General features: G+C 46.5%; 1 protein-coding gene across 1 annotated transcript in view; it reads left to right on the top strand.

Annotated features, from left to right (window-relative positions):
• Nucleotides 1-12,399, top strand: part of capn12 (calpain 12) — a 51,732-nt gene that overhangs the window by 363 nt on the left and 38,970 nt on the right. Inside the window, exons 2-4 of the mRNA XM_068019207.1 lie at nucleotides 3,234-3,303; nucleotides 7,519-7,637; nucleotides 8,048-8,181. Of these exons, the coding sequence (XP_067875308.1) occupies nucleotides 3,234-3,303; nucleotides 7,519-7,637; nucleotides 8,048-8,181 (323 nt within the window). The remainder of the gene's footprint in view (nucleotides 1-3,233; nucleotides 3,304-7,518; nucleotides 7,638-8,047; nucleotides 8,182-12,399) is intronic.

Raw genomic sequence — 12,399 nt, 5'->3', positions numbered from 1 at the left:
GAGGTTAAACTGGTTTGAATTGAAAAGTTTCAATCTGGTTTTCCCAAAGCCAACCGGTCCCTGCCAATTATCTCTATCTTTCCGAGATTTAGTGACGCTCAGATTATTTATGTTACAGCGTCAAAGTACATAAACCATTCCTGCATTGATAACGCTGGTTGATGATGTTCTACAATAGTTTTCACTTAATATTGCTGGGAGTGTGTCAGTATTTACAGGGGGTCCCCGGGAGTGTGTCAGTATTTACAGGGGGTTTCCGGGAGTGTGTCAGTATTTACAGGGGGTTTCCGGGAGTGTGTCAGTATTTACAGGGGGTCCCCGGGAGTGTGTCAGTATTTACAGGGGGTTTCCGGGAGTGTGTCAGTATTTACAGGGGGTCCCGGGGAGTGTGTCAGTATTTACAGGGGGTCCCGGGGAGTGTGTCAGTATTTACAGGGGGTTTCCGGGAGTGTGTCAGTATTAACAGGGGGTTTCCGGGAGTGTGTCAGTATTTACAGGGGGTCCCCGGGAGTGTGTCAGTATTTACAGGGGGTTTCCGGGAGTGTGTCAGTATTTACAGGGGGTCCCGGGGAGTGTGTCAGTATTTACAGGGGGTCCCGGGGAGTGTGTCAGTATTTACAGGGGGTCCTGGGGAGTGTCAGTATTTACAGGGGGTCCCGGGGAGTGTCAGTATTTACAAGGGGTTTCCGGGAGTGTGTCAGTATTTACAGGGGGTCCCGGGGAGTGTGTCAGTATTTACAGGGGGTCCCGGGGAGTGTCAGTATTTACAGGGGGTTTCCGGGAGTGTGTCAGTACCTGCAGGGGGTCCCGGGGAGTGTGTCAGTATTTACAGGGGGTCCCCGGGAGTGTGTCAGTATTTACAGGGGGTCCCCGGGAGTGTGTCAGTATTTACAGGGGGTTTCCGGGAGTGTGTCAGTATTAACAGGGGGTTTCCGGGAGTGTGTCAGTATTTACAGGGGGTCCCGGGGAGTGTGTCAGTATTTACAGGGGGTTTCCGGGAGTGTGTCAGTACTTGCAGGAGGTCCCGGGGAATGTGTCAGTATTTACAGGGGGTTTCTGGGAGTGTGTCAGTACTTGCAGGGGGTGCCGGGGAGTGTGTCAGTATTTACAGGGGGTTTCCGGGAGTGTGTCAGTATCTGCAGGGGGTTTCCGGGAGTGTGTCAGTATTTACAGGGGGTTTCCGGGGAGTGTGTCAGTATTTACAGGGGGTTTCCGGGAGTGTGTCAGTATTTACAGGGGGTTTCCGGGAGTGTGTCAGTATTTGCAGGGGGTCCCGGGGAATGTGTCAGTATTTACAGGGGGTTTCTGGGAGTGTGTCAGTACTTGCAGGTGGTGCCGGGGAGTGTGTCAGTATTTACAGGGGGTTTCCGGGAGTGTGTCAGTATTTACAGAGGGTCCCCGGGGAGTGTGTCAGTATTTACAGGGGGTTTCCGGGAGTGTGTCAGTACTTGCAGGGGGTCCCGGGGAGTGTGTCAGTATTTAAGGGGGTTTCCGGGAGTGTGTCAGTATTAACAGGGGGTTTCCGGGAGTGTGTCAGTATTAACAGGGGGTTTCCGGGAGTGTGTCAGTATTTACAGGGGGTTTCCGGGAGTGTGTCAGTATTTACAGGGGGTTTCCAGGAGTGTGTCAGTACTTGCAGGGGGTCCCGGGGAATGTGTCAGTATTTACAGGGGGTTTCCGGGAGTGTGTCAGTACTTGCAGGGGGTCCCGGGGAGTGTGTCAGTATTTACAGGGGGTTTCCGGGAGTGTGTCAGTATTTACAGGGGGTCCCCGGGGAGTGTGTCAGTATTTACAGGGGGTCCCCGGGGAGTGTGTCAGTATTTACAGGGGGTTCCCGGGGAGTGGGTCAGTATTTACAGGGAGTTTCTGGGAGTGTGTCAGTATTTACAGGGGATTTCCGGGAGTGTGTCAGTACTTGCAGGGGGTCCCCGGGGAGTGTGTCAGTATTTACAGGGGGTCCCCGGGGAGTGTGTCAGTATTTACAGGGGGTCCCCGGGGAATGTGTCAGTATTTACAGGGGGTTTCCGGGAGTGTGTCAGTATTTACAGAGGGTCCCCGGGGAGTGTGTCAGTATTTACAGGGGGTTTCCGGGAGTGTGTCAGTACTTGCAGGGGGTCCCGGGGAGTGTGTCAGTATTTAAGGGGGTTTCCGGGAGTGTGTCAGTATTAACAGGGGGTTTCCGGGAGTGTGTCAGTATTAACAGGGGGTTTCCGGGAGTGTGTCAGTATTTACAGGGGGTTTCCGGGAGTGTGTCAGTATTTACAGGGGGTTTCCAGGAGTGTGTCAGTACTTGCAGGGGGTCCCGGGGAATGTGTCAGTATTTACAGGGGGTTTCCGGGAGTGTGTCAGTACTTGCAGGGGGTCCCGGGGAGTGTGTCAGTATTTACAGGGGGTTTCCGGGAGTGTGTCAGTATTTACAGGGGGTCCCCGGGGAGTGTGTCAGTATTTACAGGGGGTCCCCGGGGAGTGTGTCAGTATTTACAGGGGGTCCCCGGGGAGTGTGTCAGTATTTACAGGGGGTTCCCGGGGAGTGGGTCAGTATTTACAGGGAGTTTCTGGGAGTGTGTCAGTATTTACAGGGGATTTCCGGGAGTGTGTCAGTACTTGCAGGGGGTCCCCGGGGAGTGTGTCAGTATTTACAGGGAGTCTCGGGGAGCGTATCAGTATTTACAGGGAGTCCTGGGGAGTGTGTCAGTATTTACAGGGGGTTTCCGGGAGTGTGTCAGTGCTTGCAGGGGGTCCCCGGGGAGTGTGTCAGTATTTACAGGGAGTCCCGGGGAGCATATCAGTATTTACAGGGAGTCCCGGGGAGTGTGTCAGTATTTACAGGGGGTCCCGGGGAGTGTGTGTCAGTATTTACCAGGGTCCCAGGGAGTGTGTCAGTAGTTACACAGGGTCCCGGGGAGTGTGTCACTATTTACAGGGGTTATCCAGGAATGTGTCAGTATTTACACGGGGACCCCGAGAGTGTGACTGTATTTACAGGGAGTCCCTGGGGAATGTCTCAGTATTTATGGGGGGGTCCCTGAGTGTATGTCAGTATTTACAGGGAGTCCCCTGGACATGTGTCAGTATTTATATTGGCGGTGTCCCAGGAACATGTGCACATTTGAGGGGCTCGGGCCAATATTTGCAGAAAGTCTGTGGGAGTGTTTCAGTGTTTCCAGTCAACCCCTTACACAGAAAAGTTGAGCAATTCAATGTTAACCTGAGCTTCTCATTTCAATTTCCAGGAACTCTTTAGAAAGCCCCATTTTTTTGTGAACTCGGTCAGCACTACAGATATCTGCCAGGGACAGTTGGGTAAGTGATGCAGACAACTGAGAACCCCACAGTGAATCCTTCACATTGTTACCTTTACAGATACAGGTCACTCTTTGGTTCCTTTCCCTCAACGTTGACCTCATAATGCCTGTTGCACAGTGCACTGAGAGACTAGATTTCTGACTATAGTTGGGAGCAGCAAGGAGTTATTGCTTGGAGCAATTGTCATGCATGACCCTACCTGCCAAGAATGAGACACATTAATTTCACCACATGAACATTGCTTTTTAAACTGTTACTGGAGTAAAGAAAGAACTTGTTTTTAAAAAAAAAAACACCAGACCCTTGACTGGAAAGACATTTGCATAGTAACAAACAGTACTTGGAAAGGACAAAGGGGCTACTCCCTGCTCCAATTTAATCCACAATAGACTTTTGATTACCAGACGTTGAAGGTGGAGAGGCTAGCATTCCAGGTTAACTGCTAAGATGGCCGAATACACAAACAGACATGGTCAGAACAGTTTAGTCACATGACTGACTGGCTGTTGGAGTTTTTTTTTATTTGAACTTGCCACAGAACGCTGTTTGCTCCTGGACTGAAAAGACCTGTCTCCTGTCTGCTCTCATCTTGTTCTCACCAGCTTCAGAAACCAATGAAGACATGAACCCCAAGAGAGAAAAGTCTGCTACAGTGAACAAGGTTTAAGAAGAATACTGGGCCCCAACGAAAAGCAAGAACTACCTACAAAAGGACTACAGTGAGCTTGAAGCACAGTAACAAGAAACTCTTCTGATATTGCCTCGAACCTCTCTACTTTATTTTTTCTTCTGCTCTTTTCTGTCTCTGTTTGCATGTGCTTATCGCGTATGGATGCTAGCATGGGGCGCAGTATGTATCTGTAGGTGTTAACTGAATTAGAGTTTAAGTTTAAGTTGATAAATTTCACTTTTCTTCTTTAAACCTAAGAAGGGCTGTTTGTGCTCATTTCTTTGCCTTATAATTGGAAAACGGTGAACAAGGATTCACCAAGGGGGAGCTCAAAACACAGTGTGTTTGAAAATTAAATCCTGTTACAATAAGACCAGGTGAAGGCTAAAAGAGACCCTTAGACACCTTCCTCACCTGGTCATAACAAGCAAATTATTTCCTATTGCTCTCTACCTGGACAAGGAGGTTTGCAGAGCACACTACGAAATTTGAAAATAGAAAGTAGACTAAGAGAAAAAAATCCTTTAACTGTCCCTCCAGTTCCCATCTCCACTCAGAATAATTGACAAGATAAAGATCAGAATGTCAAACTGCTCCTGTAAAGGATGCATTTCTGATGTTTGGCTTGAAGCACATTAATGGGACAGTGCAGAGGGATCTTTACTCTGTAGCTAACCCTGTGCTGTACCTGCCCTGGGATTGATTGATGGGACAGTGTAAATGGAGCTTTACTCTGTATCTAACCCCGTCCTGTACCTGCCCTGGGAGTGTTTGATGGGACAGTGTAAAGGGAGCTTTACTCTGTATCTAACCCCGTCCTGTACCTGCCCTGGGAGTGTTTGATGGGACAGTGTAAAGGGAGCTTTACTCTGTTTCTAACCCCGTGCTGTACCTGCCCTGGGAGTGATTGATGGGACAGTGTAAATGGAGCTTTACTCTGTATCTAACCCCGTCCTGTACCTGCCCTGGGAGTGTTTGATGGGACAGTGTAAAGGGAGCTTTACTCTGTATCTAACCCCGTCCTGTACCTGCCCTGGGAGTGTTTGATGGGACAGTGTAAAGGGAGCTTTACTCTGTTTCTAACCCCGTGCTGTATCTGTCCTGGGAGTGTTTGATGGGGACAGTGTAGAGGGAGCTTTCCTTTGTATTTAACACCATGCTGTACCTGCCTTGGGATTGTTTAGATCAGGCATGGCGTAGTCAGTCCACCGGATAGTGCCACATCTGTGTCCGTTCTTGGGGTTAGATTTCGTCCCAGGTCTCTGATTGACAATTAAAATAAAAGCAAAATACTGCAGATGCTGGAAATCTGGAATAAAAACAGAAAGTGCTGGAAATACTCAGCAGGTCTGGCAGCATCTGTGGAGAGAGAAAGAGTTAACGTTTCAGGTCTGTGACCTTTCATCAGAATCATAAAGGCAGCAATGTTCTAGAGTGTATTTGGGACAGTTTTACGGACAAGGGACAGGCCATATGAGATTTCGTGCTAGGTACCGAGTCAAAATTAGTGATCAGCCTGACGGTCAGGGAACATCTTGCAAACAGTGAATTTAATGGTAACTTTGAGAGAGAGAGAGTCACAAACCCAGGTTTTAAACTTAACTCAGGCTGACTTCAAAGGGATGAGACATAAACTGATCACAGTCAACTTGGCAGAACTGTTAACGGGTAAACTTACAGACGAACAGTGGGAGTTATTTGAAGGAGTATTTGGTACAATACAAGACCCGTACGTACGCTTAAAAGGCAAATACTCCAGTTAAACAACCATGGTGAAAAGTGAGATAAGTTACATGGTAAAGCTAAAAGGAAAGGTTTATACAATTTCAAAGAAAAGTGCATATTGAGCAGACTGGAGAGCTAATAAAAGCAACAAAGGGATTTACAGCAAATTTTTAAAGCTGCATAATCTACCTCTCCTGATTCGCAAACTGTGCCATTGGACTGGAAAAAAAATCAGTCAGTTATTTAGAAGTGTGATGTAGAGAAACCAGCTAAGTACAGACCTGACAGTTTAACATCCGTTGTGCGGATGTTGCTAGAATCTCTCAATAGGAATAGAGTGACTGAGACGTGAACCAATTTGTGCCGATTGGAGGCGGTCAGTCTTTTGGGCCTCCTTATCTCGAGAGACAATGGATATGCGCCTGGAGGTGGTCAGTGGTTTGTGAAGCAGCGCCTGGAGTGGCTATAAAGGCCAATTCTGGAGTGACAGGCTCTTCCACAGGTGCTGCAGAGAAATTTGTTTGTTGGGGCTGTTGCACAGTTGGCTCTCCCCTTGCGCCTCTGTCTTTTTTCCTGCCAACTACTAAGTCTCTTCGACTCGCCACAATTTAGCCCTGTCTTTATGGCTGCCCGCCAGCTCTGGCGAATGCTGGCAACTGACTCCCACGACTTGTGATCAATGTCACACGATTTCATGTGTGACTTTTCAAAGAAAAGTGCATATTGAGCAGACGTTCGCCAGGGAGCTCTACTTGGGCCTCAGTTTTTATCAATGACAGATGAAGGAATAGTGAGCTGTACATTCAAGTTTGCACGTGCCAGTACATTGAGAGGCACAGTCATTTATGTAAAAGAGAGCAGGAGGTTACAAAGGGACATCAACAGATTAAGTGAGTGGACAAAATTGGTGGCAATTGGCGCTCAATGTGAGGAAGTGCGAGGTCATTCACTTTGGAGTCAGGAAGCAGACATTAGAGTATTTTCTAAATGGTGAGGAACTAGGGAACTGTGGAAGAGCAGAGATTTCGGGGTTCATGTATACAAATCGCTAAAAGCTAGTGGACAGTTTTAAGAAACAATTAAAGAAGTTTATAACAAGGGGGCTGGAATGCAAAGGGGAGGAAATGATGCTCAGTTCTATAGAGCCTTAGTCAGACCCCATCTGGAAGACTATGTTCAGTTTTTTGGGCAGCACGTCTCAGGAGGGATATATTGACTTTGGAGAGTGAACAGTGCAGAGTCACCAGAATGATACAGCGGGGGTGGGGCAGCGGTGTAATTTTAAGGACACATTGGTTAGTATTCCCTTGAGCTGAGTAGATAGAGAGATGATCTAATCAAGGTGCTTAAAATGATTCAGCAGGGTAGATGCAGCGAAACTATCATCTCTGGTGGCAAAATCCAAACAACGGGGTATCGTCTTACAAATTGAGCCAGGCCATTCAGGAATGATGCCAGGACGCGTTTCCTCACAAAGGGTAGTGGAAATCTGGAACTTTCTTCCCCAAAAAAGTTGAAAATGTCAAGAATGATTTTTATTAGATAAGGGAAATAGACCAAGGCAGGTAAATGGGGTCGAGGGACAGATCAACCATGATCTAACTGAATGACAGAACAGATATAATGGTCTCCTTCTGTACCTATATTTACACAAGCAAATGTGAAGGCTGATGGGTTGCAATAGATACATTGATACAATAGATACATTGCCCTGTCTTTTCTCATTCGGATACCGACTGACCCACTGCGTATTTGCTGGTTACATTCTTACAGTCTTTTCTCTCTCTGACTCTCTCTTTCTCCCCTTCTCTCATCAGGTGACTGCTGGTTCCTGGCAGCCATGTCCTCACTGACCCTGGACGAACAGCACTTCTTCTACGTGGTTCCCAGTGACCAGAGCTTTCAGAAGCTGTACGCTGGAATCTTTCGCTTTCGGGTATGGAGCTGCGATTAATCGCCTCGGTTGGGGCGTGCATGTGTTTTCATGCTTACAGACCTATTAATTTAACCTGGGCAGATTTCCGAGCTACAGGTGACTTCAATACCCCTGGGTTAGGGATCAGCCAGGGTTCCATGTGGCGCCTGCTGGAGAGTGCATGTGTGGATGTTCTTGATGGAGAGCCAATAGGATGTGACGCCTCCCACAGTCGAATAGCCGATGGGCACTCCCCTGTCTAGACGCGCATGTGAAGAATAGCTGCTTGAGTGAGGATGGTGCAGGGTCCCGAGAAGGAATCAGCGCCTTTGAGAGAGAAAGGGAGCAAATAGGTGGCATGCTCAGTCAGAAATGCATGATTTCAGGAAGTGCATTTAATTTTCCTTCTGCCTTCCTATCTTTCTCCACAGTTCTGGCAATACGGGAGATGGGTGGAGGTTGTTGTCGATGATCGACTCCCGACACTGCAAAAACGGCTAGTCTTCACCCGTTCCTCCTCGCGAAACGAGCTCTGGAGTGCTCTGCTGGAGAAGGCCTATGCCAAGTAGGAATTTAACACAAAGTGTTTCCTTCCATTGTGACACAGGGTTTGCTGTCATTACATGAGGGAATATTCTTCTTTACATTCCAAAATTTTCCTGGTAGCTTTTATAGGCCAGGTGTCATTGCTTGGAATAGAACACTTCCTTCACTGTAAAGCCCTCTACAATACCCACAATCAAACACTCCCAGGGCAGATACAGCAGGGGTTAGATACAGAGTAAAGAAGAAAAAAAAAAAAAACGGGGGTTAGATACAGAGTAATGCTCCCTCTGCACTGTCCGCATCAAAAAAAAAAAAAAAAAACGGGGGGGTTAGATACAGAGTAAAGCTCCCTCTACAAAAAAAAAAAAAAAAAAATGGGGGTTAGATACAGAGTAATGCTCCCTCTGCACTGTCCGCATCAAAAAAAAAAAAAACGGGGGGGTTAGATACAGAGTAAAGCTCCCTCTACAAAAAAAAAAAAAATGGGGTTAGATACAGAGTAAAGCTCCCTCTACACTGTCCCTCATCAAACACTCCCAGGACAGGTACAGCACGGGGTTAGATACAGAGTAAAGCTCCCTCTACACTGTCCCTCATCAAACACTCCCAGGACAGGTACAGCATGGGGTTAGATACAGAGTAAAGAAGAAAAAAAAAAAAAAAAAAACGGGGGTTAGATACAGAGTAAAGCTCCCTCTACACTGTCCCCATCAAACACTCCCAGGACAGGTACAGCATAGGATTAGATACAGAGTACAGCTTTAACCGTAAAAAAAAAAGGGGTTAGATACAGAGTGGAGTGTCGCACTGACTGGTCACGAAAAGATTGCAGCATAAATAGAGTGCAAAAATCGGGAATTTGGTGAGAGTAGGAGAGTTCTCCAGTAAGTGTAGATGTGTATTTCTCAAACTGAAATTTAATTTAACATTTTGAATTTAACTTCGAACTTTGGGCTAGTTAACAGAAGCTGTCTGTCAGTGGCAGTTGACTATCAGTCAGCTGTAAGTGATTGTTTGAATAGATGTTAATTCCTGTGAGCAGGATTCTGAGTCAACACTTGTAACTTGGGTGTGGCTCCAAATGTTCTAGAAAGCAAGCAGTATCTGCTCATGCAGATGGTAGTAAATAGAGAGCAACAGTCGGGAATTTGGCAAGAGTTGGAATTCGGCGCAGACAGATTCGGGGTTTTCCAACGGGCTTTGTAAAAAGGTTGGAACCCAGCAGAAAACCCCAAATTTGTCCGAAGTTCTGAAAGCTCTGTCAACTGTGAGGTGTGATCTTTGTTAAAAGCTAACCAACCATCTGCTGTGTGTTCCCGCTCTCTGCAACTGATAGAGAAAAGAGGACAGAGAGAGAGAGAAATGGGGATGGGGTGGGGGGAGGGGGGAAACAGAGAGAGAGGGTGGGGGAGACAGAGCGAGGATGACACAGAGAGGTGGGGTGAACGACACAGAGAGGGGGGACACAGGGAGAGATAGAGGGAGAGAGAGTGATCAAGATCACTCCTGACACATGGACATCTATCCAGAATACTCCACATCACCACAAGTGTGCGGGCAAACATTGACTACTTGTGCAAGCCAATCAATGCCAGATATCTCACTAAATTGGCGTCCAACATAGTGATGAGAAAGTAAGTCAATAAATTAGTCTTCTCATTTAAAGCTTCTTCACAAAAATGTACATTTGTTGTTGTTTTGATTAATAGTAAGATAAATCTTTAATGCCTTTATCTTTCCGAAATTGTCTCACCGGCCCTCTATGTAAGACAAAAATTGTAATGTGGCCCCCGCCACGCGAAAAGGTTAGACAACTTTGATGTAGATGTCGGATTTTTTCAGCAGGGTATGTGATTTCTAGCTTGCTGGAATGCCAGCTGTTACAAGTAGCTTCACTTCCTGGGTCAGTCTCTCTCTTTCTCTGGCTGTCTTTTTATAAGGTAAAACTGCGTCACCTCTCACCTCCTGTTAGGAGATCGTCTCCCCATGGTGATCACACAATGGCCCAGGATGTGGCTACTTCACACCTCCTTTGTTTTAGAAGAAGACATTCAATTCTGGAACGTTTTTTGGATTGGTTTTTAAATGGGTTTTATTGACCTTTTGGCTTTGAAGATTTGTCTTTTGTCTTTGTCCGACTGTTTGAATACACAAAAGACGAATACCCTTTTTCTTTGGTGGCCATTTTGGGCCATTGTTCACTTTTTAAAATAAGGGTTCATTTTTTAAACACAAAGTCTCCAATACTTGTATTGGCTTATGTAAACTTAAGAGAAACACACGGGTTAGATAGATAGAAACTATTTCTGCTGGTTAGGGAGTCTAAGACTAGGGGGCTTGGTGTAAAGGTTAGAGCCAAAACTTTCAGCAGTGAAATTAGGAAATGCTACGTACAAAGTGTGGTAGAAATTTGGAATTCTCTTCCGCAAACTGCGGAAACTGAGATTGATAGATTTTTGTTAGCCAAAGATGTCAAGGGAATGGGGCAAAGGCAGGTATATGGTGTTAGACATAGATCAGCCATGATCTAACTGAATGGCAGAATAGGCTCGAAGGGGTAAATGGCCTCCTCCTGTTCCTGTGTTCCTAGGTTGCTCTGTTCCAAATTAAAGAAGTGTTGGGAATGAGAGAGGTTGGACAATTTGAAGAATCATTGATGGTTCGAAGTTAGTTTTAGTTTAGTTTAGTTTAGTTTAGAGATACAGCACTGAAACAGGCCCTTCGGCCCACCGAGTCTGTGCCGACCATCAACCACCCATTTACACTAATCCTACACTAATTCCATATTCCTACCACATCCCCACCTGTCCCTATATTTCCCTACCACCTACCTATACTAGGGGCAATTTATAATGGCCAATTTACCTATCAACCTGCAAGTCTTTTGGCATGTGGGAGGAAACCGGAGCACCCGGAGGAAACCCACGCAGACACGGAGAACTTGCAAACTCCACACAGGCAGTACCCAGAATTGAACCCAGGTTGCTGGAGCTGTGAGGCTGCGGTGCTAACCACTGCGCCACTGTGCCGTTACATTCAGATTAATCTGTATTCCCCTGTACATTGTCCGAACACACACGCTTCATGCAGAGAGACCTCCCAGTCAGGCAGCAGCATGCGATGGTCAAACAGTGAACATATGAAATAGGAGCAGGAGTAGGCCATTCAGCCCTTCGAGCCCACTCCGCCATTCAGCGTGATCATGGCTGATCTTCTACTTCAACGCCATTTTCCTGCACTATCCCCGTATCCCGTGATGTTTTTAATATGTAGAAATCTATCGATCTCAACCTTGAACATACTCAATGACTTCACAGCCCTCTGGGGTAGAGAATTCCAAAGATTCAACACCCTCTGAGTGAAGAAATTCCTCCTCATCTCAGTCCTAAACGGCCTACTCCCTTTATTCTGAGACTGTGTCCCTGGTTCTGGATCCCCGCCCCCAGCCAGGGGAAACATCCTTCCTGCATCCACCCTGTAAAAAAATGTTGTATGTTTGAATAAGATCAGCTCTCATGCTTCAACAGTGGTCAAGGAGGGAGAAAGATAGTAATTATGATGTAGAGGGACGCAAAGTCTTGGGGTGGATAAAGGAGTCCGGGGAGAATGAAATCTTCCTCTGTGGAGGAGGTATAAGGGGAGGGGGTGGTAGAACTGCTGTTAGTTCTGAGTTTGCAGTATTTCTTGTTCTGAATCTGCTGCCACCCTACGACTCCTTTCCCCAGCTTAGTGACGGGGGAGGGGGAGTTGCCCATCTCCCATCTATAGCCAGACCAGCCTGTCAATCAGGAGCTCTGATGCTGTGGTGGTTAGGGGTGGGGAGGGGGAGAGAGTGAGTGAGAGTAAATGTGTGAAACGTAAAATGGTAATACAATATTTTTCAAAAGTAACTGAGGAATGGCTTTGAATAAAAACCTTCTGACATTCAACTCTCTGAGCAGCAACCTGAAAGCAGAACCTGACAATTTAGCTACACAACTCTTGCTGTGAAACTGGAGTAACCGGTTTGTAATTGTACCTGGGGCCCAATTTTAGCAAAATTGCTTTTCCATGGAAGCCAGAGCAAAAAACTGCACAAAATTGCAACACAGAATTGAACAGAGGAGATGTTTTTTTTTTAACTCAGAAAGGTATAGTGACCTGGAATGTGCTGCCTGAAAGGGCGGTGGAAGCAGAATCAGTAACAACTTTGATAAATATTTGAAAAGGAAAACATTGAGAAGGCTGTGAGGAAAGG

The sequence above is a fragment of the Heterodontus francisci genome, chromosome 40 (genome assembly GCF_036365525.1).
Source record: "Heterodontus francisci isolate sHetFra1 chromosome 40, sHetFra1.hap1, whole genome shotgun sequence".
NCBI classification, from domain to species: domain Eukaryota; kingdom Metazoa; phylum Chordata; class Chondrichthyes; order Heterodontiformes; family Heterodontidae; genus Heterodontus; species Heterodontus francisci.
This window is presented reverse-complemented; position numbering and strand designations above follow the sequence as displayed.